At 35.1% G+C, this 27063-nt stretch overlaps 1 protein-coding gene across 1 annotated transcript; it reads right to left on the bottom strand.

Annotated features, from left to right (window-relative positions):
* LOC141685453 (protein FAR1-RELATED SEQUENCE 5-like) lies at positions 1 to 27063 on the bottom strand. Its single transcript, XM_074490552.1, has 3 exons — positions 26375 to 27063; positions 25641 to 25899; positions 1 to 9 (listed from the first exon to the last, which is right to left on the bottom strand). Exons 1-3 carry the CDS (start codon positions 27061 to 27063, stop codon positions 1 to 3), a joined length of 957 nt encoding a protein of 318 aa, XP_074346653.1.

Genomic DNA, 27063 nt, shown 5'->3' with positions numbered 1-27063 from the left:
TCATGTTTGCTGCAAAAGAAAAACATGAAAAAAAATTAGAAACTTACAGTCAGCAAAATTATATAAGAAAAATTACATTTGATACCACATATAATGTCAAATTCTACTAACTGTTATTCATGTTATATAATCATATAAATGTGATAAATGTTAATTTTATGTTTGCAATCTGCATTGAGAAATTAAAAAATGTGTAAGCGCACACTGATGAGGCTTGTAAACAGAAACTTTTACCGATACTTGTGATCTTCTGAGAAAATCATATAAAAGTTCTCATGACAAATGATTTTACGAGGTCCATTACTTAGTAGTAATAAGAATAAAGGAAATTTTACGCACGGAGCATAAAAAACAAAGACAGATGATATCACAAAAAACAACATAAGAGAAAAAATGGGGAACATGATATACATACCTGAATAACATGATGAAAACAAATGTAGGAAATAATCTCAAGTATGTTCCAACTCTTTGTTCAACTGGTCATTAAGTTTATTCGGACATTTATATGAATCATGATATGTCTTGATATTACAAGTTTTGCACATCCTTAACTTCCTCTTCTTCCCCTCACGATTCAACTCTGCACCACTTACAATTCTTTTTCTGCTACCTGTGGTATTGGTTTGAAGAGGGGGTAGAACTTTGCTAACACTGGAAGGCCTAACACCAAAAGATTCTTGAAGAATATCATTCTTAGTAACAGTACACTTCTGAAATTTTTCATCAATGCTGATTTTCAACGATCTGATCCCCTCCAACATAAAAGTCAACCCCAAATTATCATTTAAAACACTCCCCAAACATCCTTGAAACTCTGTCCATATTTTCTTTGACGTATCTCTTATTATAGAACCATCTCCATTCTCTAATTTATTACAAAACATCAATTTAGAAAATCTCGGCTCTGCATTTCTCATCCAACGACTAGACAAAATTGATATGGTATTATTTCAACTCCCTAGAGTCCTAAAATATAGAAACAATGTCTACAAAGAAAACCAACTCTCGTAAAAAGCTTACAAGAACACTCAACATGGCTCTCCAGAAATTTGAACTGAACCTCATAATATTTTTCATCAAAGCTTCTATCTCGAACAACATATTTATTTACACCATTAACATCAATTGGTTGGCTTCCCAAACTAATGTGGAAACAACTAAACTTAATCTGTTTCCGAACCTTATAGAATATCGTACGAGTGTAAACCTGAGCTGTATGCTTTTCAATATTCTTCTCCGTTACAAGTTTTGGAATACATGTGTCTCCATTAGTGAGCTTTTTACTTTCATGATTTTGTTTTTAATGGCACTCTCATAACACATTTAAAATTCAGAAAGTGTGTCTCCTTTTTGCACAAAGTGATTGAAGTAAACTTTGGTGCTTTCTGACCTTGATGTGGTTCTAAGTAATGCTCCCATTGGCTTATCACGGAAAAAAGCAGGAATACATGACGTCCTCATAGCATATATTTTATTCAACCAAACATGTTCACTTAATCCAAATTCCTTCAACACTGCGTCCCATTCACTTTCAAATTATGCTATCGTCAAATGTGATGACCATACAAATTTGTTTAGCTTTTCCATAAAACCAGATTCAGCACAAAAAACAGAACCAATCTATATTAAAAAAAATTATCAAACTGTTATTCCTAGTGGACTAACAATGAGATTTACAGAAGGGGGGTTGAATGTAAATCTCAAAACTTTTTCAAGTTTTGAGCAGTTTTAAAGGCTTTGTGTTCAAGATAAACAAGTGTGTGAATTGCTTTAAGCTAATACAGACAGATATATATTCAAGCACTAATGTAAAGAACACAACAGACCTTAAAAACTTTTCTGGTGGATTGTTGTTCCACCAGAGATGGTATTTCAGAAAATCTGTGATTCAAGATGTTGATCACAGCTGCGTCCTAGTACAAACTAGATAATTTTTCTCTCAAGATTTTTCTAAACAGCACTGGAAAAATTCTTATCTAATTACTAGCTGCTACTTGGTTTATATATCACCAAGTGTACAAGTGAAGACAAAGATAAAAATACAATAATAAAATAAGTTCTCCACTTGTTTCTTCTCCATATCACTCAAGTACTTTGTTGACTATTGCCTCTTTGTACTAGAGTAGAACGGCTGCTTTTTCTGATGTTCCTAAAATTAGGCTTCCATATTTCAGTTATCTCTGTCAACCCACATGCCTCTGTCTGCCGTTACAACTACCAGTTATCAACTGCTATTTAACAGAACATCCGTTGAAGCCTTCATCCGTTGATGGCTTTATCCGTTGATGTGTTAGCAGTTGAAGCTCTATCCGTTGAAGCTTTAGAGACATCCGTTGAAGCTTTGTTTCTCATCCGTTAAAGGTCTTTAAGACATCCGTTGATACCACTTCATTTATACAAAATTACAAGGCATGAAATATTTACAATTGGCCTTCCTATTTGCATATCTTCTGGTAGTCAACATGACTTATATTTTCTCTCAACTTCTAAGAATTATATCTTAAATACAGAGACTGAAATGTGCTACAACACTAGACTTATTTCTAAGTAAAGCTGCACCATCAACGGATAGCCAAAGTGGTCTTATCCGTTGAGGCTACAAACACTAAACTTCTACTTAAGTGTTTTGTTAAACATATCATCAAACTAATGCACATATATTCCTAACAATCTCCCCCTATTTATGTCTATAAGAATTGTAGACATAAATTCAGGGTTAACTTGATGATAACAAAACACTTAACAAATATATGAATTGAAACTAAGTAGAAATTTAAAAGTGCTGCAAAAGTGTATGTACTAGGAGGTAATTGAAGATTTACAGAATTTCCAAGGGTGCTCCTCTAGTCTGAACAAATCATCTTTTTCTTCTTTGTTCCCTTGTTTTCTTTCCTAGCCTTTTGTCATTTTCCTCAATTTAGAGTTGGAGTTGTCTGTAGAATTCAGCTTCATCTTCATCACTGATATCCAACTTAGATTGCATTTCCTTGAGAGTTTCATTGCTGGCAATCTTGAGTTGGTCTTCAAGTCTGAAAAATCTTCTGACTCCTTTATCATCTCTAAATTCCATCAACCAATGAGGTGATTTGTGGATTGTAATTCCCCTTTCTTGAATGAGTAAAGTTCTGGGCAAAGCATTGGGCTCCCTCCAAGTTTTCCTTATGTTGACAATCTTGTTGAGTATTTCAGTCTTGGCAGTCCTGGTAAAGCCAGAATCCTTTTGTATGGCTGAAAAGACTCTGATCAAGGTAGAGTAGCCTTCATTCAGAATCCTGTAGAGAGGCCATGTTCTTTCCCCAGCTCCTTTGTATCTGAACACCAATCTCTCTGGTAGCTGTCTGTAGGCAGCTATTCCCCTTACATCCTCCAGCTCATCCAGATAGAGTTCAATGTCTGAAATTTCTTTTATGTCACAGATGTGAACATAATCATCTTTAGAAATGGGTGGCTTAGGCTTAGGTTTTTGTTTTTGAGTGAATTTCTTAGAGGTTAGGGGAGGTGTAGATTTGGATTTTCTTTTCTGTTTCTTTGGTAGTGGAAGAGTGGTTAAAAAGGTAGGCAATTTGATGGTGTCCCAATCAATAGGTTCCTCTTTTGGGATGATTAGTTCACCATGGATGTTTATAGTGGGATCAGCAACACAAGGTTCAGGTATGGAAGGTAGTGGTTTAGATATTGATTTAGTTTCTTCAGTGTTATCTTCACTCCTTCTATGTGCCTTGGCCTTTCTTCTATTTCCCTTCTGCCATTCCTCTCTTTCCTCCATACTCTCACCAAATATACTCCCAAAAACCTCATCTAGGTTTGTAATCTTGTCTTCACCCCTGACTTCAATTCCTTTCTCTCCTTCAACTTGACTTGACTTTAGCTGTTGTTCAAGCTTTGCTAGTGCTCTTTTGTCAGCCTTGAGTTTTTCAGCTTCTTTCTTCAACCTTTTGGTTTCTTCCCTCTTGGCCTTTGAGAATTTGGGATGTCCTTGCATCACACAGATACTCTTTCCCTCTCTAAAGATAATGGCCATTTTCATTCTTTCAACTATGTTCTTGGTCTCCTTGTACTTTATGATGTTAGCACCCAAAACTTTGTCTTCATCAGGCTTTGGAAGAGGAAAGTCCACTTCTTTCATCTGAGCAAAGTCTAGGGGGTTCTTTGTGGAGTCCTTGCTGGATCTAGTGTTGGGCTTGAGAACCATAGGTTTTAGATTCTTGAAAGAAGTCTCTCCAACCTTATTCCTCCTTTCTGGCTTGTGCTCCATAATGATTGGTTCAACCTTTGTGCTATGTTTCACAGATATTGATTTATCTTGTGTTGAGCCAAACATTTGTTGCACCCTTTCATCAATTCTCCTCCTTTGCTCTTTCACTTGAATTTCAGCTGCTGCTAGCTGGATTAGGTCAATTCCATCAGGCTTTCCTTTGATTTGCATAATTGGAGAAGTAGTGATGGCAGGAACTAGCACTTTAGATATCTAGATTTTTGTAGATGGCTCTCCTTCCCCTTCCCTTTTTCTCTCCCCCTTTTTGTTATCATCAAGGAGAGGGGTCAAGCCTTGTGCCTTTGCCAGCTGCATAAGTAGACTTGTTTGAGATTGTTGGTTGTGAAGAATGCTGGCCACAGAATTTTCAATAACTTGGACTCTGTCTTCTAACTTAGCCAGCCTCTTTTCAGTATTTGAATCCTTTTTCAATCTCAACAATAAGTCCTTCATTGTACCATAGGGCATGACTGAATCCAATTTTTCAGAATTGTAGGATTTCAAGTCAGCAATATCCTTGTTAAGTTCATCCACACTCAGATTCTGTCTTACTTGCTGCAACTTCATGAGATGCAGTGAGTCCAGGTGAGCTGTAAGGATTGCCTTGGTACCAGCATGTGAAGTTTTCTAAATGGCCTGTTGGATAGTACTGATTTGTTTGACTAAGGAGACATTGAATTGCCCTGGTGTAAACTCCTTTGTCAAGGCCCATTCAGATAAATTTGGAATAGAACTAGGGCTTTCATCTCCCCCTAAGTTCATGCTTCCATCAAGAGAAACAGAGTCATCATCATCAGAATTTACTCCAAATTCCTCAGATGACTCACCAGCTGTAGAAGGCATCTTGTTAATAGCAGCTTTATCCCTTTGAAGAGATTCTGTTGTATGTGCTAGATGTAGTGTCTTTTCTGCCTCCTCATTGCCCTGAGCAGCCAACAACTGATAGGCTGACACAGGATGAGTAAAAGTGTCAGCATCCAAGGAAATGTTATCAATTACAGCTTTGTAATGTTGCTGAAATTGTCTTTCCTTTTCAGCATCATCCACAATCATTGACTCACTAGCAATGGCTGGATCCACCCTTATATCTGTTGTACCTGCCTTTCTCTCTTTTTCTCTATATTCTTGCATCAGGGGCTCCCCCTGGCTCACACTCCTTACTTCCTCACCTTCACCTACTAAGGTGGTACTCCTCTCACTTACTTTTGCCATGCTGGAAGAAATAGCATGCATATTTGAGCTCTCAATCTCTCCTTTTGCCTGGGTGCAACCCAGCCTCTCACTCAAATTGACACTCCCTTCCCTCAGTCCTAAAAGTGATTGTACAGTAATCATGTCTTCTACACTTGGAATTGTTTCAGTTGTGTGTGTAGAGACTATCAACGGATATGAAATAGCCGTTGAAGGTGACACTGATGGTATCAACGGATAACTGCTGTTAAGCTTATCCGTTGAAGAACAACCACTTGTCAACGGATGAGTGATATCCGTTGAAGAAGGAAAGGAAGTAGAAATAGAAAGTGATATAACTGTTGAATCTGTGTGGATTGATTTGAGTTTTGGTGACACAGATCCTTCAATTACATCTGAAAGAAATTGCGGGTGATCCAACAAATCATCTAAAAGATGATGATCACCTGTATTTGAGTGGGGCTCCTCCCTGAGTTGTAAAGAGGGAGAATCAGGAATCGATGGGAATAACATATCCACATCCAGAGATGGTGATGAAGTGTGTGTTGATTGATGTGTGTTAATTGTGAGAGAACGGGGCTGTGACTCCATATTTGTTGGAGCCACATCAAACTGAGTTTGAGAAGGCATAAATACAGATGGATGTATCTGTGCAGTGTGTGCACCCTGTGTAGAAGATTGGGTTCTAGCCCTCTTTCTTCTAATAAAAGCTTTTGTTGGTGAGTATTTGGCTTCTGTGTCCCTCCCTCGTTTGTTCTGTGTTCCTGGTTGGGAACTATTTTCAATAGTTACATCCTTTTGGGAGAATGCAGCTAGGGATGTGCTAGTAACCTTTTCAACCACCACAGCTTTTTGAGAAACTGTGGCTTGGCTAGCTTGGGAAACACTTATCTCTCCTTCCTTATCCTGGGGGTTTCTTTGATGTTCACCCCTCCCCTCACCACTCACACCCTGTTCACTCCCCTCAAGGTTAAGGGTAGGTGTTACAACTATTATCTTTTGAGAAACAACAGAGGTGGTTTTCTTTGTCTTTGATTTTGAAAGTTTAGTTTTGGTGACCTTGGTAGGAATCTGTTGGGGCATTGTCACAGATTCCATGGGCACACTAGAAGATAAAGAAATAGAGGGGTTGGAAGAAGTAGGAGTTGTAGAGACAATTACCTCACTTACCTGAGGTGCATCCATGATTGGTAAATATACCAATGGTACACTGCTGTTGAGATCCATTCTCAATAAATCTGCAAGAACTCTTTTCTCTTGTGCCCAGCACTTGAGTTTGTTATTCTCATTGGTTATGACCAAACCTTCAGCAACATGGTTAGCCAATAACATAAAGAATCTAGCATATAGATGTTATTAGGTCTATTAGCTTTGTTACCTAATCTAGTACCCAATTCTAGCATAACATAATTGCTAAAGTTAAAATACCTATCAGAAACAAGCATATAGAGCATATTAACAAGAGATGAAGTTATGGCATCAAAATTACTAATTTTCCCAGAGAAAACCTTGATAAAGGCATCCCCAAGAAAACTCCATTCTTTCCTAAGGCCTTTTCTTTTAATACTCCCTAAACTAGCAGAGTTAAGAGAATAACCTATGGAATCTAACATGCTGGATACATCATTATCAGTGTGTGGTGTCATGGCATTGTTCTCAGGCAATTTAAAACATGCTAGTAAATCATCACAGTTAACACAGTGATTTTTACCTTTGAGAGTGAAAGAGATGGTCATATCTATGGAGTTGAACTCAGCAGTTGTCCAAATCTCCTCAACTACTTCACAGTAAATCGTTGGGGCTTCCAGCATTGCATAGCTAAGTTTACAGTTTTTGATGAAGTCCATCATTTTGTGATAATCTGAGTGGGCTTCATTCTTTGCTACCAAAGCTATGAAATTGTTCTTCTCATAGATGAACCCAGATTGAGACATAATTTTTACTACTGGTGCCATTGTTGTAAGTAGAAATTGCAGAGAATAACTTGAAGGTTTTGCAGAGAGTAAATGGTAAAAGCTTTGAAGTTTCAAGAAAGCGTAAAGTAAAAATGAAAAATCAGAAGGGCTTTTATACTTTCTCAAATTAAAAAGCATAAATAAAAGATTAAACAATAAATATATGTAAGTGAGTTTCAGCCGTTTAAGAATAAACTGTAAGTATTCTAAAAACTACCTTTAAAACAAATACATACAGTTGTATGTATGAGTATCAACGGTTAAGAAAATAGAATCAACGGCTGTAAGACACCTGAATTGACTGATGTGACATTTCAATGGATAAAGTAAATTGTCATCCGTTGAAAAGTACTACAGTTTTATCCGTTGACGGATAAAAATTCCAGAAATGTATATGTCTTCCAACGGATAATGAACATCCGTTGATGGAACAATTTTGACTTTCAACGGATAGGAAATATCCGTTGATGGAATAATCTGTGTTAAGAAGTCAAATTTGTTCAATCAACTAATACATTTCAGGCTTCAATTCAAATTGCAATTAGGACATAAATTTTATGAGTAATTAAGCATACCTAGCTCACTTACCAATCTTGTGAATGTTGATTCATCAAGTTGCTTGGTAAATATGTCTGCAATTTGTTGTTCACTTGGAACAAAATGTAGTTCCACTGTACCATTCATAACATGCTCTCTGATGAAGTGGTACTTGATATCAATGTGCTTGGTCCTTGAGTGCTGCACAGGATTCTCTGTTATGGCTATGGCACTTGTGTTGTCACAAAAGATAGGAATTCTATCAACATGAAGTCCATAATCAAGGAGTTGATTCCTCATCCATAACACTTGAGAGCAGCAACTTCCAGCAGCAATGTACTCAGCCTCAGCTGTAGAAGTAGAGACTGAATTTTGCTTTTTGCTAAACCATGATACAAGCTTGTTTCCCAGGAATTGGCAGGAGCCTGTTGTACTTTTCCTGTCTATTTTGCAACCTGCATAGTCTGCATCTGAATAACCAATTAGATCAAAGCCAGATTCTCTAGGATACCAAATACCTAAATTTGGTGTACCCTTGAGATATCTGAAAATCCTCTTGATAGCAATTAAGTGAGACTCCCTAGGTTCAGCTTGAAATCTAGCACACAGACATGTAGCAAACATTATATCTGGTCTACTGGCAGTTAAATATAAAAGTGAACCAACCATGCCTCTATAACTTGTAATGTCCACAGACCTTTCAGTCTTATTCAACTCAAGTTTGGTGGCAGTGGCCATGGGAGTTTTTGCAGATGAACATTCCATTAAGTCAAACCTTTTTAGAAGATCATGAATATATTTAGTTTGACTAATGAAAATTCCATCACTAACTTGTTTAACTTGTAAACCAAGAAAATAGGTTAGTTCTCCCATCAGGCTCATTTCATACTTACTTTGCATTAGCTTAGCAAACTTTTTGCAAAGTTTATTATCTTTAGAACCAAATATTATGTCATCTAGATAAATTTGAACAAGTATACTAGAGCCATTAACATTCCTAAAGAAGAGAGTTTTATCAACAGTACCTCTAGTGAAGTGATTCTCCAAAAGGAATTTTGATAGGGTTTCATACCAGGCTCTAGGTGCTTGCTTCAGTCCATAGAGTGCTTTCAACAGATAATACACATAGTCTGGAAAATTTGGATCTTCAAACCTTGGAGGTTGACTTACATAGACTTCTTCCTCCAATTTCCCATTTAGAAATGCACTCTTGACATCCATTTGATAGACTTTGAAATTGGCATGGGCTGCATAGGCTAGAAAAATTCTGATGGCTTCAAGTCTTGCAACAGGAGCATATGTTTCATCAAAATCTATTACCTCTTGTTGAGAATAGCCTTTAGCAACCAATCTGGCTTTATTCCTTATGACAATGCCATTTTCATCCATCTTGTTTCTGAATACCCATTTTGTGTCAATAGGACTCTTGTTCTTTGGTTTGGGTACCAGCTTCCAAACTTTGTTTCTCTCAAATTGGTTCAGCTCTTCCTGCATAGCTAATATCCAATCTGGATCCAATAAAGCTTCTTCCACTTTCTTAGGTTCCTCCTGAGATAGAAAACTACTATACAGACATTCATCTTGAGTAGCTTTTCTTGTTTGCACTTTAGATGATGCATCACCAATGATCAGTTCAAAGGGATGATTCTTGGTCCATTTCCTTTGAGGTGGAAGATGTGCTCTAGATGAGGTGGCCTCAGTATTGTCATGATATGAGACAGAGTGTTGATTATTTGAAACTCCCCCTGAGTTGTTGGTTCTTTGCAGGGAATTTGGAGTTCTATCAACTGATGATGTAAATCGATTATCCGTTGATGAACTATGATCAACGGATGCTTCATTTTGTACTTCAACGGATGATGTACTATGTCTTTCAACGGATACTGCATTGTCTCTATCAACGGATGCAAAATTTTGTGCATTATCCAAGGGCATATATTGAATCCCTTTTGAAGTGTCATCTCCATCAATCTCCTCTTCACTATCATCACAATATATCTCAATGTTGTCAAATTTGAGTCTCTCATGGTGTCCCTCATCTGTTAGTCCATCAATCTTTTTATCATCAAACACAACATGCACAGATTCCATAACTATGTTGGTTCTTAGATTGTAGACCCTATAAGATTTTCCAGCTGAGTAACCAACAAATATCCCTTCATCAGCCTTTGCATCAAACTTTCCTTTATGGTCAGATTGATTCCTCAGTATAAAGCATTTACATCCAAAGACATGAAGAAAGTTTAGAGTTGGTTTTCTTCTCTTGAACAACTGATAAGGAGTCATGCCTTTAGCTTGATTGATCAAAGAAATATTATGAGTGTAGCAGGCACAATTAACAACTTCAGCCCAGAAATATGTTGGTAACTTTGATTCTTCAAGCATTGTTCTGGCAGCCTCAATCAAAGATCTGTTCTTTCTTTCAACTACCCCATTTTGCTGAGGTGTTCTTGGAACTGAGAACTCATGCATGATTCCATTTTCTTCACAGAACAACCTTATTGACAAATTCTTGAACTCAGTTCCATTGTCACTCCTGATATTCCTAACCTTCAAGTCAGGATGATTATTGACTTGCCTGATGTGATTGATAATGATTTCACTTACTTCATCCTTTGATCCAAGAAAATAGACCCATGAAAACTTTGAGAAATTATCTACAATCACTAAGCAATATCTTTTTCTTGCAATTGACAATACATTGACTGGTCCAAACAAATCCATATGCAGCAGCTGTAATGGTTCATCAATTGTTGTTTCAAGCTTTTTTTTGAATGATGCTTTCCTTTGTTTGCCTTTCTGACAAGCATCACACAAACCATCCCTTGAGAATTCAACTAGAGGAATTCCTCTAACTAAGTCCTTTTTGACTAGATCATTCATTGTCTTGAAATTCAAATGGGATAGCTTCTTGTGCCATAGCCAACTCTCAACTGAACTTGCTTTGCTGAAGAGACAAGTAATAGATTCTGCATCTGTAGAGTTGAAGTCAGCTAAGTACACATTCCCTTTTCTAACTCCAGTTAGAACCACTTTGTTGTCTTTCTTGCTGGTGACAACACAGGCTTCTGAATTGAAGGAAATTGTATTCCCTCTATCACATAGTTGACTGATACTCAGTAAGTTGTGCTTGAGACCATCAACTAATGCAACTTCATCAATGATGACATTCCTTGTTGAAATCAAGCCATATCCCATAGTAAACCCTTTGCTGTCATCTCCAAAGATTATGCTAGGGCCAGCTTTCTCCTTAAACTTAGTGAGCAGGGAGAAATCTCCTGTCATGTGTCTTGAACAGCCACTGTCCAAGTACCATAGATTTCTTCTTTTTCCCTGCACACCATAAAATCAATCAAGTTGATTTTGGTACCCAAGTTTCCTTGGGTCCATTCCTGTTAGCCTTTCTCCTAGACTTCATTCCTCCTGCATCTTTAGACTTAGGTAACTTTGAGTCAACCTTGATCTTAGATGTAGTTGGTTGAGGTGTAGGGTTAGTCACAGAATCATTTAGCACATTTGGAATTTGATAAGGCATGGATTGTGCAAGCATGTTATTCCACATTGGCATATTGTATGGCATTTGAGGCATACTAAATGCAGCAAGATAAGGATTGTTAAAATATGGCATGTTTGCAAAATGTGCATAAGGATTCTGTTGAGACATAACAGGCATAGCATGCAGAGGTGATGCAGACATATTAGGCATGGAAGAGGGCACATGTATGGGAGTTTTCTTAATAGATTTGTAATTAACAGATAGATGATTAACACTACTACAATGCACACAGCTTTTTCTAGGAGCATACTTATCAGGTGTGTAATTGTTATGTTTGTTAACCCCTACCTTCCCATTTCTATTAGATTTCCTTTTAGTTTCCTTTTTATCCTCAACCACTTTGAGCCTATTCTTTAACTGTTCTAAGGTCATGTGTCCTATATTCACCTTACTGAAATCTTTGGATGTGCTTGCTCCTTCTTTGACAAAGTTCTTGGAAGTTGAACCAAACTTTTTGTTGAGTTTCTTTAGATTTTCACTTTTAGAAACATCTGCCTGTTTTAATTGAGGAACCTTCAACGGATGCTCCTTTTCTTCCTTCAACGGATAACTTTCATCATCCGTTGATTCCACATCCGTTGACAGCCCATCAATTAATTCCAGTTTCTTTTTGTTTTTATCCCAGGCATTCTCACAGAATGATTCAATTCCTTGGACCTTGGAAATTTGAGCACTAACATCCCTAGATGTCTTCCAGGCTTTAATCACCTCTTGCTCTCTCTCTAATTGATTGGAAAGTATTTCTACTTTCTTAACAGATTCAGCTAGTTCATTTTCAACAGATATACAATGTAGCTTAGTTTTCTCTAGGTCAATCAACTTATCTTCTAACATAGCATTTCTATTACTTAAAAACAGATTGTTCTCTTTAATCCTACTATTTTCTTTAGCAAGAGATTTAAGAGACACACGCAAATGATACAATTCAGTAGACATGTCATTAAAAGCATCATTGCACTCTTCTTTAGTAAGCTGTGTTAAATCAGTAGTGATTACCTGGTTGCTTGATGAACTAACTTCATTTTCCTCAGAATCAGCCATGAGAACCAAGTTGACATATTCCACATCTTCATCCTCTTCTTCTCCATCAGCTGCCCAGTCTTTTTCTTGAGTAATGAAAGCCCTCTACTTTTGCTTGAGCAGATCAAAATATTTCTTTTTGTAATCTACTTGGTCAAATTTCTTCTTTTCAGAAGTTGGCTTTCTGCACTCACTTGCAAAGTGTCCACTTATACCACAATTGAAACACTTGAACTTGGATTTGTCCACCATGTTCTTATGAGGTTTAGTGGCTCTAGTGTTTTTCCTAAATTTCATCTTTGCAAATCTCCTGGACAAAAATGCAAGATGCTCATCAATACCATCAGAGTCATCTTGGCTGGAGTTGTCTTCATTCTCAGCAACTTGCTCCTTACCCTTGCTTGATTCTGATTTGCTTGTGCCATCTTTGGAGTTTGATGTAGATCTCACAGTTTCTTGTCTGCATTCTTTCTCATTTTCAGCTACCAAGGCAACTGGACCTCCTTTCTTTCTTCCCTTCTCCAATACCTCATCCTGTTCCAGCTCTAGTTCATAAGTCTTCAAGATTCCATATAATCTTTCAAGAGTGAAGTCCTTATAATCTTGAGAGTTTCTCAAGGAGACAGTCATGGGTTTCCATTCCTTTGGCAAGGATCTTAAAAATTTAAGATTTGAATCCTTCACCTGGTACACTCTACCATACAGCTTCAGTCCATTCAACAGCTTTTGGAATCTATTGAATGTGTCATTTAAAGATTCATTTTCTTCAAAATGAAAATACTCATACTGTTGAATGAGAAGCTGCATTTTGTTTTCTTTTACTTGTTCTGTACCTTCACACAGTAGCTGAACTGTGTCCCAAACCTCTTTGGCAGTTGTACAATTTATCACATTATCAAACATATCCTTGTCAAGACCATTAAACAAAATGTTCATAGCCTTCTTATCCTTGTGGACTTCTTCTGTGTCTTCCATTGTCCATTCTGCTCTAGGTTTTGGAATGGATTGACCAACAACAATTGTGGCCGTAGCAACTGTGGCTACTTTGTGGGGAATGTGAGGACCATTCTCAATGCAGTTTACATAACCTTCATCTTGGGAGAATAGATGAAGGTGCATTTTCACCTTCCAATGGTGATAACTGTCTTTGTCAAGAACTGGGATTTTTACTCCAATATCCTTCTTATTCATCTTTGTTAGTTTCCAAGATCTTTAAACTCTTTGTGTGTCAAGAGCTTGCTCTGATACCAATTGTTATTCCTAGTGGACTAACAATGAGATTTACAGAAGGGGGGTTGAATGTAAATCTCAAAACTTTTTCAAGTTTTGAGCAGTTTTAAAGGCTTTGTGTTCAAGATAAACAAGTGTGTGAATTGCTTTAAGCTAATACAGACAGATATATATTCAAGCACTAATGTAAAGAACACAACAGACCTTAAAAACTTTTCTGGTGGATTGTTGTTCCACCAGAGATGGTATTTCAGAAAATCTGTGATTCAAGATGTTGATCACAGCTGCGTCCTAGTACAAACTAGATAATTTTTCTCTCAAGATTTTTCTAAACAGCACTGGAAAAATTCTTATCTAATTACTAGCTGCTACTTGGTTTATATATCACCAAGTGTACAAGTGAAGACAAAGATAAAAATACAATAATAAAATAAGTTCTCCACTTGTTTCTTCTCCATATCACTCAAGTACTTTGTTGACTATTGCCTCTTTGTACTAGAGTAGAACGACTGCTTTTTCTGATGTTCCTGAAATTAGGCTTCCACATTTTAGTTATCTCTGTCAACCCACGTGTCTTTGTCTGCTGTTACAACTACCACTTATCAACTGCTATTTAACAGAACATCCGTTGAAGCCTTCATCCGTTGATGGCTTTATCCGTTGATGTGTTAGCAGTTGAAGCTCTATCCGTTGAAGCTTTAGAGACATCCGTTGAAGCTTTGTTTCTCATCCGTTGAAGGTCTTTAAGACATCCGTTGATACCACTTCATTTATACAAAATTACAAGGCATGAAATATTTACAATTGGCCTTCCTATTTGCATATCTTCTGGTAGTCAACATGACTTATATTTTCTCTCAACTTCTAAGAATTATATCTTAAATACAGAGACTGAAATGTGCTACAACACTAGACTTATTTCTAAGTAAAGCTGCACCATCAACGGATAGCCAAAGTGGTCTTATCCGTTGAGGCTACAAACACTAAACTTCTACTTAAGTGTTTTGTTAAACATATCATCAAACTAATGCACATATATTGTAATATCCCATATTTTCAAATATTATTATTATAATTATTTGGAATTATTTATGTGATTTTAGGTGAATTTTAGTAAATTATCTGATAAGTGGAATTGATGTTTGGGTGTTTATATGTGATATTATTTGAATATTTGAATTTTTATATGTCCAGAATAAAATATAGATAATTGTGATATTTTTCTGGTAATTTTTGGACTGTTAGATGATTTTATATTAATTTATGAATTATTAATTATTTTCTGAATAATTACCAAAATTATTTTATAAAGCCGGGAATCGTCCGACTTCAACCGTTTTTACGTTTTTACAACCCGAAACTCTTCCGAAAACTCCTTCCTAACCTAATCTGGTAATTCCGGACATTTTCCGTGTTTTGACTTTTTCGATCCGGATTACGGTTTGACCCGTGCACGGCCCGGCGCAATATTTTCGATACGATAGTTATTTCGGTAATCAATAAAACCCGTATTTTCGAGAGATGGGATATTTTTATATTATTCTCGTATATAATATTTTATAAAAAACTCGGTTTTGATAATTATCCAATTTTGGTATTAAATCGGATCGTTATTGTAGTTACTTAGCGGCTAAGCAACTAATTTAATGATCCAAAATGATCCAAAACGATCCAATATTCCATAAATATAAATAGCCTATTTCTTATTTCGTTTATTCCGTTTATTCATTTGCAACCAGTTAAAACACCGTAAATACAGAGAAAAACCCGAGAAAACCGATACGTTCCCGAGAACCAAACACACGAACGAAGGCGTTATCGAACTCCGATTCGGGCGTGCAGCATATCAAAACGAAGCTCTCGAAATCTTCTAGCTGAATCAATCATCAGTTTCCTTCCAGAAATCACAGTAATTTTCTTATTTAATTATTTATATTCGAATTATTTGATAATTAAATTACGAATTTTTGTTCTTGATGTTGTTGATGTGATTTGATGCTTCCATGTTGTAGAGCATGTTTTTCTGGTCAATTTGGTATATTATACTTCAAAAATAGAGTTCAATATCATATAGAAATTAAGGTTTGATTTTCTGAAAATTTCTTGAATATGTGTTCTTGGTGTTCTTGGAGAATTCTGAAAATCAAAGTCGATTTTGAAGGTGTTATTGAACACCAAATCCCAAGTATGAATAACCGTTGTGAAGCCCTTGATGAGAGCTATCAGTTCGTACCTATTTCATCAACAAAGATTGATTATTTAATAAATTCGATTTTTCAATTTAATTAGTTAAATTCGGTTTTTGATCTTAAGTAATTGTTTGTTTGATTTGAAGTTAAATAATCATTCCTGGGAGCCTGAGGATTGATTTCGTATCTTAATCTGTTAATTTGGTTGAGTATTCAGTAAAATCAGATTTCGGCCGGTTTTTTCGCCGGATTTCGACTGAACCTCGTCGGGGAAGACGATTTAATCGTCGTTTGTTGTATTTGTTACTTGGGTTGAGTTGCTGGAACAATTTGAAGACAGAATCGGGACTTTTTGCAGTGTTTTAACCCCAGAACGGGGCTGTAGGTCGTCGCCGGAAAATAAGTCCGGTGGCCGGACATGGTCGCCGGAATTGAAGCTTTCCGATGACGTAACCCGACCCTGTTCTTCGTCGACCCGTTTTACTGATTTTCCCGACCCGATTTTGATCTATTCATTCCCAAAAACCAAACCTTAATTCTGTTTCTGTAATTTTCTGTTTTATTAATAATTCAAAAATCCTATTTTTTAATTTCTAAAAATTCATTTCTATTTTAAAAAAAAATCATTATTTTAATTCTGAAAATTTATTTTTAATTTAAAAATAAATCCAAATTATTTAATTAATTAATTTTAGTTGATAATTAATTATTTAATTATTCAATTAATTTAAATATTAATTGATTAATTAATTTAATTTGTTATTAATTAATTTTAATTGATTATTTAATTAGATTTAATTATTTAAAATTGATTTAAAAATTCTGAAAAATAGTTTCGAGCTTTAAGATATTATTTTAAATTATTTTCCAAGCTCGATAAATCTTATAAAATTATTTTAGGGTGTTTGAACCCTATAATTTTATTATTAAATGATTCGGAGATTGTTTTTATTCCAAAAAAAAAAATGTTCAAAAATTCATATTAAATCAACCGTTCGTCTGTTTAATATGAAACGAACGCGTACAGACTCAGAAAAATATTCTGCTTTCATTAAAAATACTTTCGAGACCCAAATCCTTTTGTTTCGAAAGGTCGTTTGTTTTACAAGTTATTCTGAGTCGATTATTGATCGAAAAATCATATTTTTGACCTGATTTCAGTTTTAAACATATCGAGTCGACCCTTCTGATGAACCGAGTCATATGTGATATGAATTATGTGATATATGAGTTATGTGCTTATGTGTTATGTGAATTAGGTGTGTATGTGGATCAAGGGTCCTATGTTTGTCTGTTATATTTATGTAAGGGTCATAAGAATCTTGTGTTGGACTGTTTCTTTTATGTGCGGGCTATCGTATGGGTAGACGATAGGCTTTTGACGCGTAGTTCGTCTAGTGATTATCGATTAGACGATTAAAGTTTTATATTTTAATTATAGATGCGGATCTCTTGAGTTGATCGGGACAAGACGTTGGATAAAGAATGAGATGGAATGGTATTGGGTAACTGACTTCTAGTAATCGCAGGAGCAGCATATCAGTAAAGTGTTGGAAGGGAAGACGATGATGTTTTGAGACAGAATGTCAGAATTGATGCGTTATTGCGAGTATGCTAACTGCTAAAACCCAAAGGCAAGTACACTAACCTCACTTATCATTCAAGTGACGTTTATTTCGATTCATATTATGCAAGTACCTCTGACTTCACTTATCATTCAAGTGACGTTTATTTCGAATTATATTATGCAAGTATCCCTATCATCACTTATTGTTCAAGTGATATTTATTTTGAAGCTTATTATGCAAGTATTGCTTTCCCTATTCTCAGTTTAGAATCGATAAATGTTTTACATATCGCTGAATTAAATAATTCTGTTTATGCAAGTATTCTTCCGCTATTCTATATTCAGAGTAGATAAGTGATTTTACTTATCCAATTATCGGATTTATAAATGCTTTGGATTTTGAGAAAAGTGATTTGGTTGCAAATATTCATACCCAAGAATTGGGGGAATAAAATTATTTCGGGTGTCGAGTATCATGACCCCATTTCAATAAAAGGTTTTAAGATTGGATCATAATTGCATAAGTGACCGGGACGGACGGTCCAGCGGAGGGCTATTTCTAAGTGCCATATGAATATTATGACACCATTTTGCCACAGGCTAGTTATGCCTTTTTGTTTGAGTACTCGTGTTTTTGGGGTCACGTTTCTATGAATCATGACCTTGTGCTATCACACGGGCTGATCAGCATGTGATAGTACGTCCGTCGGAGGATGATCCTAATCTAAATTATCATATCATTTTTGATACTCATAGAATAGATGATTTATCAACTGATTCTGTTTTGGATTAAAAGTACTGATTCTGTTTGGATTAAAGTTATTCTTTCTTAGCACTCAGTTTCGGGAAAATTGCAGTGTTTATAAATGAATTCGAGGTTCAGAGTGTTGCTGCAGCATTTGTTGCTCAGTGATATTTAGGATCTTGAATGAATTGGGATTTTCTTAATTATTCAACCCGTCCTTCTTATCAGGCTGGTTTAGCAGGCTAAGTCTATTGGAACTTAGTCGATAATGATGGATACTGAATAGTTAGGAATTTCTTGAACGTTAATAAGTCTTAATTTCAAGAGTTCGGTTTTGAGTAAAGTTTATGATTCATTCCATGGTCATTGTTTCATGTTATTGCGGTTTACGATATTTCCGTAAACACTGTTTTTACGAGTTTTATTCTCGTCAAGATTCAAAGTATTGCTGAAGCATGTCGCTCAAGAATATCAAAATGGTTTTGAATACAATTAAGGAATTAAACCTGGGATTCCTCAACTAAAATCTTATGATTCAGCAACTATGATTTTAAAAATGTTCTGCTCTAATGCAGATGTCGGTTTCATATCAAACGACCCTATATTTACTGTAATGAACTTGCTGAGCATTTCTTTCGCTCATACTTGCCTGTTTTTAATTTTTAACCTCCAGTGAGGATTAGCTTGCTGTTTAGCCGCGTAAATTCGAGGAAGCAAAGAAGAAGCTTTTCGAAGGTGGTTGGTCCAGGGTTTACGGACTAGTGTAAGTTTTACTGTATAAAGTTGTTTATATTATATTATATTATAGTTTTGTATTTTATTTGGGCCTAGTATACTTCATTTCGAAGTTATACTAGTGGGTTTAGTTTTGAGTTGGAATTTATTGAAAAGAGATTTGAAAGAAAGTGAAAAAAAAAAAATTATTTGTGGAATTTGGAATTCTTGTTTCTAGAACTGTAACCTTAAAAGATCTTGGATTAGTTTGGGGTCATTTATAATAAATATCTTCCGCTGGCATTTATTATTTGATTTAACAGGTTATTTTGGATTGAGGTTTCATCGTGACGACCAAATCCCCTGACCCCGGATTTGGGGGCGTTACAGGTTGGTATCAGAGCTGAGGTTATAGTAAACTAGAAACGAGAGTGTGTAGGAGTGTGTATAGCTATGTGAGGACGTTTGAGCTCATATCGAGTTCCTGTTGGACTATTGGATATAGTACCAACGAATAAGTTAAGATAGGCGTATTCGTTTGAGATGGTTGTGCTGAGCTAGATGGAACTCCTGGCAGTTGCAAAACTTATATGGTGGAATCTTTCGAGGCTACTACGTTTTGACGACGATGAAGATTATCGATATCCTTGGAACATGAAGAAGCGTCTAGAATCAGATGGCGAGTCAACTGGAGAGTTCAAATTGAAGATAAATATTAAGACTTTGGCAATACCTTTTCTTTCTATAATTTCTTTTGGCCTCTCTCAAAAGAAGTAATTGTTAGAGGATATATTCCCTAACACTCATTTTCAATCATAACTGTGTTTTAAATGTGCCAGAGGTTGTCATGAAGCCTATTTTTCAGGTTTTGATAGCTCTGTCAAGTTATAATAATGAATTTCACTTTTCTTATTTGGTGGATAGTTTCTTGATGATGTGACACCATTTGCTCATTTGGTGTCAAAATTTTTGTTCTCTGGATTTCATTTTCTTCAGAAATATCAGCTTTGAAATCTTTCCACTTTTATTCATTTGATTTTGGATTTCTTGTTTCTAGAACTGTAACCTTAAAAGATCTTGGATTAGTTTGGGGGTCATAAATGATAAATATCTTCCGCTGGCATTTATTTATTGATTTAACAGGTTATTTTAGATTGAGATTTCATCGTGACGACCAAATCCTCTGACCCCGGATTTGGGGGCGTTACAGGTTGGTATCAGAGCTAGGTTTCGATCCTGGGACCTGTGGGTAATTATTTGGAATTATTTATGTGATTTTAGGTGAATTTTAGTAAATTATCTGATAAGTGGAATTGATGTTTGGGTGTTTATATGTGATATTATTTGAATATTTGAATTTTTATATGTCCAGAATAAAATATAGATAATTGTGATATTTTTCTGGTAATTTTTGGACTGTTAGATGATTTTATATTAATTTATGAATTATTAATTATTTTCTGAATAATTACCAAAATTATTTTATAAAGCCGGGAATCGTCCGACTTCAACCGTTTTTACGTTTTTACAACCCGAAACTCTTCCGAAAACTCCTTCCTAACCTAATCTGGTAATTCCGGACATTTTCCGTGTTTTGACTTTTTCGATCCGGATTACGGTTTGACCCGTGCACGGCCCGGCGCAATATTTTCGATACGATAGTTATTTCGGTAATCAATAAAACCCGTATTTTCGAGAGATGGGATATTTTTATATTATTCTCGTATATAATATTTTATAAAAAACTCGGTTTTGATAATTATCCAATTTTGGTATTAAATCGGATCGTTATTGTAGTTACTTAGCGGCTAAGCAACTAATTTAATGATCCAAAATGATCCAAAACGATCCAGAACGATCCAATATTCCATAAATATAAATAGCCTATTTCTTATTTCGTTTATTCCGTTTATTCATTTGCAACCAGTTAAAACACCGTAAATACAGAGAAAAACCCGAGAAAACCGATACGTTCCCGAGAACCAAACACACGAACGAAGGCGTTATCGAACTCCGATTCGGGCGTGCAGCATATCAAAACGAAGCTCTCGAAATCTTCTAGCTGAATCAATCATCAGTTTCCTTCCAGAAATCACAGTAATTTTCTTATTTAATTATTTATATTCGAATTATTTGATAATTAAATTACGAATTTTTGTTCTTGATGTTGTTGATGTGATTTGATGCTTCCATGTTGTAGAGCATGTTTTTCTGGTCAATTTGGTATATTATACTTCAAAAATAGAGTTCAATATCATATAGAAATTAAGGTTTGATTTTCTGAAAATTTCTTGAATATGTGTTCTTGGTGTTCTTGGAGAATTCTGAAAATCAAAGTCGATTTTGAAGGTGTTATTGAACACCAAATCCCAAGTATGAATAACCGTTGTGAAGCCCTTGATGAGAGCTATCAGTTCGTACCTATTTCATCAACAAAGATTGATTATTTAATAAATTCGATTTTTCAATTTAATTAGTTAAATTCGGTTTTTGATCTTAAGTAATTGTTTGTTTGATTTGAAGTTAAATAATCATTCCTGGGAGCCTGAGGATTGATTTCGTATCTTAATCTGTTAATTTGGTTGAGTATTCAGTAAAATCAGATTTCGGCCGGTTTTTCGCCGGATTTCGACTGAACCTCGTCGGGGAAGACGATTTAATCGTCGTTTGTTGTATTTGTTACTTGGGTTGAGTTGCTGGAACAATTTGAAGACAGAATCGGGACTTTTTGCAGTGTTTTAACCCCAGAACGGGGCTGTAGGTCGTCGCCGGAAAATAAGTCCGGTGGCCGGACATGGTCGCCGGAATTGAAGCTTTCCGATGACGTAACCCGACCCTGTTCTTCGTCGACCCGTTTTACTGATTTTCCCGACCCGATTTTGATCTATTCATTCCCAAAAACCAAACCTTAATTCTGTTTCTGTAATTTTCTGTTTTATTAATAATTCAAAAATCCTATTTTTTAATTTCTAAAAATTCATTTCTATTTTAAAAAAAAATCATTATTTTAATTCTGAAAATTTATTTTTAATTTAAAAATAAATCCAAATTATTTAATTAATTAATTTTAGTTGATAATTAATTATTTAATTATTCAATTAATTTAAATATTAATTGATTAATTAATTTAATTTGTTATTAATTAATTTTAATTGATTATTTAATTAGATTTAATTATTTAAAATTGATTTAAAAATTCTGAAAAATAGTTTCGAGCTTTAAGATATTATTTTAAATTATTTTCCAAGCTCGATAAATCTTATAAAATTATTTTAGGGTGTTTGAACCCTATAATTTTATTATTAAATGATTCGGAGATTGTTTTTATTCCAAAAAAAAAAATGTTCAAAAATTCATATTAAATCAACCGTTCGTCTGTTTAATATGAAACGAACGCGTACAGACTCAGAAAAATATTCTGCTTTCATTAAAAATACTTTCGAGACCCAAATCCTTTTGTTTCGAAAGGTCGTTTGTTTTACAAGTTATTCTGAGTCGATTATTGATCGAAAAATCATATTTTTGACCTGATTTCAGTTTTAAACATATCGAGTCGACCCTTCTGATGAACCGAGTCATATGTGATATGAATTATGTGATATATGAGTTATGTGCTTATGTGTTATGTGAATTAGGTGTGTATGTGGATCAAGGGTCCTATGTTTGTCTGTTATATTTATGTAAGGGTCATAAGAATCTTGTGTTGGACTGTTTCTTTTATGTGCGGGCTATCGTATGGGTAGACGATAGGCTTTTGACGCGTAGTTCGTCTAGTGATTATCGATTAGACGATTAAAGTTTTATATTTTAATTATAGATGCGGATCTCTTGAGTTGATCGGGACAAGACGTTGGATAAAGAATGAGATGGAATGGTATTGGGTAACTGACTTCTAGTAATCGCAGGAGCAGCATATCAGTAAAGTGTTGGAAGGGAAGACGATGATGTTTTGAGACAGAATGTCAGAATTGATGCGTTATTGCGAGTATGCTAACTGCTAAAACCCAAAGGCAAGTACACTAACCTCACTTATCATTCAAGTGACGTTTATTTCGATTCATATTATGCAAGTACCTCTGACTTCACTTATCATTCAAGTGACGTTTATTTCGAATTATATTATGCAAGTATCCCTATCATCACTTATTGTTCAAGTGATATTTATTTTGAAGCTTATTATGCAAGTATTGCTTTCCCTATTCTCAGTTTAGAATCGATAAATGTTTTACATATCGCTGAATTAAATAATTCTGTTTATGCAAGTATTCTTCCGCTATTCTATATTCAGAGTAGATAAGTGATTTTACTTATCCAATTATCGGATTTATAAATGCTTTGGATTTTGAGAAAAGTGATTTGGTTGCAAATATTCATACCCAAGAATTGGGGGAATAAAATTATTTCGGGTGTCGAGTATCATGACCCCATTTCAATAAAAGGTTTTAAGATTGGATCATAATTGCGTAAGTGACCGGGACGGACGGTCCAGCGGAGGGCTATTTCTAAGTGCCATATGAATATTATGACACCATTTTGCCACAGGCTAGTTATGCCTTTTTGTTTGAGTACTCGTGTTTTTGGGGTCACGTTTCTATGAATCATGACCTTGTGCTATCACACGGGCTGATCAGCATGTGATAGTACGTCCGTCGGAGGATGATCCTAATCTAAATTATCATATCATTTTTGATACTCATAGAATAGATGATTTATCAACTGATTCTGTTTTGGATTAAAAGTACTGATTCTGTTTGGATTAAAGTTATTCTTTCTTAGCACTCAGTTTCGGGAAAATTGCAGTGTTTATAAATGAATTCGAGGTTCAGAGTGTTGCTGCAGCATTTGTTGCTCAGTGATATTTAGGATCTTGAATGAATTGGGATTTTCTTAATTATTCAACCCGTCCTTCTTATCAGGCTGGTTTAGCAGGCTAAGTCTATTGGAACTTAGTCGATAATGATGGATACTGAATAGTTAGGAATTTCTTGAACGTTAATAAGTCTTAATTTCAAGAGTTCGGTTTTGAGTAAAGTTTATGATTCATTCCATGGTCATTGTTTCATGTTATTGCGGTTTACGATATTTCCGTAAACACTGTTTTTACGAGTTTTATTCTCGTCAAGATTCAAAGTATTGCTGAAGCATGTCGCTCAAGAATATCAAAATGGTTTTGAATACAATTAAGGAATTAAACCTGGGATTCCTCAACTAAAATCTTATGATTCAGCAACTATGATTTTAAAAATGTTCTGCTCTAATGCAGATGTCGGTTTCATATCAAACGACCCTATATTTACTGTAATGAACTTGCTGAGCATTTCTTTCGCTCATACTTGCCTGTTTTTAATTTTTAACCTCCAGTGAGGATTAGCTTGCTGTTTAGCCGCGTAAATTCGAGGAAGCAAAGAAGAAGCTTTTCGAAGGTGGTTGGTCCAGGGTTTACGGACTAGTGTAAGTTTTACTGTATAAAGTTGTTTATATTATATTATATTATAGTTTTGTATTTTATTTGGGCCTAGTATACTTCATTTCGAAGTTATACTAGTGGGTTTAGTTTTGAGTTGGAATTTATTGAAAAGAGATTTGAAAGAAAGTGAAAAAAAAAAAATTATTTGTGGAATTTGGAATTCTTGTTTCTAGAACTGTAACCTTAAAAGATCTTGGATTAGTTTGGGGTCATTTATAATAAATATCTTCCGCTGGCATTTATTATTTGATTTAACAGGTTATTTTGGATTGAGGTTTCATCGTGACGACCAAATCCCCTGACCCCGGATTTGGGGGCGTTACAGGTTGGTATCAGAGCTGAGGTTATAGTAAACTAGAAACGAGAGTGTGTAGGAGTGTGTATAGCTATGTGAGGACGTTTGAGCTCATATCGAGTTCCTGTTGGACTATTGGATATAGTACCAACGAATAAGTTAAGATAGGCGTATTCGTTTGAGATGGTTGTGCTGAGCTAGATGGAACTCCTGGCAGTTGCAAAACTTATATGGTGGAATCTTTCGAGGCTACTACGTTTTGACGACGATGAAGATTATCGATATCCTTGGAACATGAAGAAGCGTCTAGAATCAGATGGCGAGTCAACTGGAGAGTTCAAATTGAAGATAAATATTAAGACTTTGGCAATACCTTTTCTTTCTATAATTTCTTTTGGCCTCTCTCAAAAGAAGTAATTGTTAGAGGATATATTCCCTAACACTCATTTTCAATCATAACTGTGTTTTAAATGTGCCAGAGGTTGTCATGAAGCCTATTTTTCAGGTTTTGATAGCTCTGTCAAGTTATAATAATGAATTTCACTTTTCTTATTTGGTGGATAGTTTCTTGATGATGTGACACCATTTGCTCATTTGGTGTCAAAATTTTTGTTCTCTGGATTTCATTTTCTTCAGAAATATCAGCTTTGAAATCTTTCCACTTTTATTCATTTGATTTTGGATTTCTTGTTTCTAGAACTGTAACCTTAAAAGATCTTGGATTAGTTTGGGGGTCATAAATGATAAATATCTTCCGCTGGCATTTATTTATTGATTTAACAGGTTATTTTAGATTGAGATTTCATCGTGACGACCAAATCCTCTGACCCCGGATTTGGGGGCGTTACATATATTCCCAACACAAACGCTATATACAGGGCACTATTTCGATGGATTAGAATTATAAAATAATTACCTTTGCCGGAAACTTCTGCATTACATGCCACATATAATATCGATGGATACAATCTGGAAACACCTTAGATATTGCAGTTTTTATAGCAAGGCACTGGTCAGTTATTATACACTTTGGAGGACGACTAAAAACTTTTAAAACCATCTCACATGCCCAAGTAAAATTAGTGTCGTTCTCATGGTTAAGCAAAGCAGAAGCAAACGTAACACTCTTCCAATGATTATCAACACCAATGAAAGGCACAAAAACCATACCATACCTGAAGTACAAAATTTTACAAAAAATCAAGAATAAAATTAAAAGCTATATTGAAAAACTGATACAAAAAGAAAGGGCAGAATCACTTAATATAATATATTAACACTTAATCATGCAAACATAAAAAAAGCATATTTGACAAAAATATAAGTCAACAAATATTCTAAAATGTAATCAAACTACAAAACAAGCATGGTATGAATCAAAATTAAAATATAATACGATATACAATAAACACATATAAAAGGATAAAATAATTTTGATTAACTTACTTATTAGTACGATAAGTTGCATCAAAAGAAACAACATTCCCGAATACTTCATAATTTCTTCTACCTCGAACATCAGCCCAAAATAGACGAGTCAAATGACCATTTGAATCTTTTTAAAACTCATAAAAAAGCCCTCCATCAGATGTCTCCTTTTCATTTTTAAATTTTTGTAAGAGCATATCAGCGTCATGTTTTCCTATGTACAATTTAATATCTCTCATCCAATTTTGAAAATCCTTAGCAGTTGGCCCAATATCAGAATATATACCAAACAAACTGTTGTAGATGCCATGAGCTCTATAAGCGCCAATGTTCGATTTTGCAGCATCTAAGATAAATTGACATTGAAATGAAGTCATAGTTCGATTTGCACGAAGAAACTCCTTTCCCAATTCAGAAGCTAACGGATGGTTATGACCCTCTATAAAATAAGAAATTATGTAGGTACCATCACACACATACTTGAGAATAACCTTTGCATTACAATGATATTTTTTGGTAACAGTGTTCCTCCTTTTAACTTCTTCACCAATATTACCAGATGTATGCGATGATTTAGATGTACCTCCAGAATCCTTTGGACCAGAAGTATCATAATGTCCTGCCTTTTGGCAAACAAGATACTTTGTCACAACAATCTTATTCTTCACTTTCTGAGTTGATTTGCGAACATTAAAACCACCTTGTACTCCATATTCAGTATAAAATGAAAAATATGACTCAATATCCTTAAACCGCTGACCAACATATGGTTTGAAACTATGATCTAAGACTTTAGGATTCCAAACATTAGTGGTTCTACTAAAAGAGTCATCAAAACCTTCTATCAATTCTTCAACCATAGCATACGAACTAGAATCACAAACACCTTCAAACAAACCATTATTTTCCAT

Source organism: Apium graveolens, chromosome 9 (genome assembly GCF_009905375.1).
Source record: "Apium graveolens cultivar Ventura chromosome 9, ASM990537v1, whole genome shotgun sequence".
Lineage (NCBI taxonomy): Eukaryota > Viridiplantae > Streptophyta > Magnoliopsida > Apiales > Apiaceae > Apium > Apium graveolens.
The sequence above is the reverse complement of the archived record's forward strand: the minus strand, read 5'-3'. Positions and strand labels throughout refer to the sequence as shown.

Excerpts from the sequence above, each read along its gene's own strand:
- LOC141685453 (XM_074490552.1), bottom strand. The coding sequence starts at position 27,063 with ATGGAAAATAATGGTTTGTTTGAAGGTGTTTGTGATTCTAGTTCGTAT. Across the intron at positions 25,900-26,374 it reads TGGATGAGAGATATTAAATT|GTATGGTATGGTTTTTGTGC; the intron begins GTACATAGGAAA and ends TTTGTACTTCAG.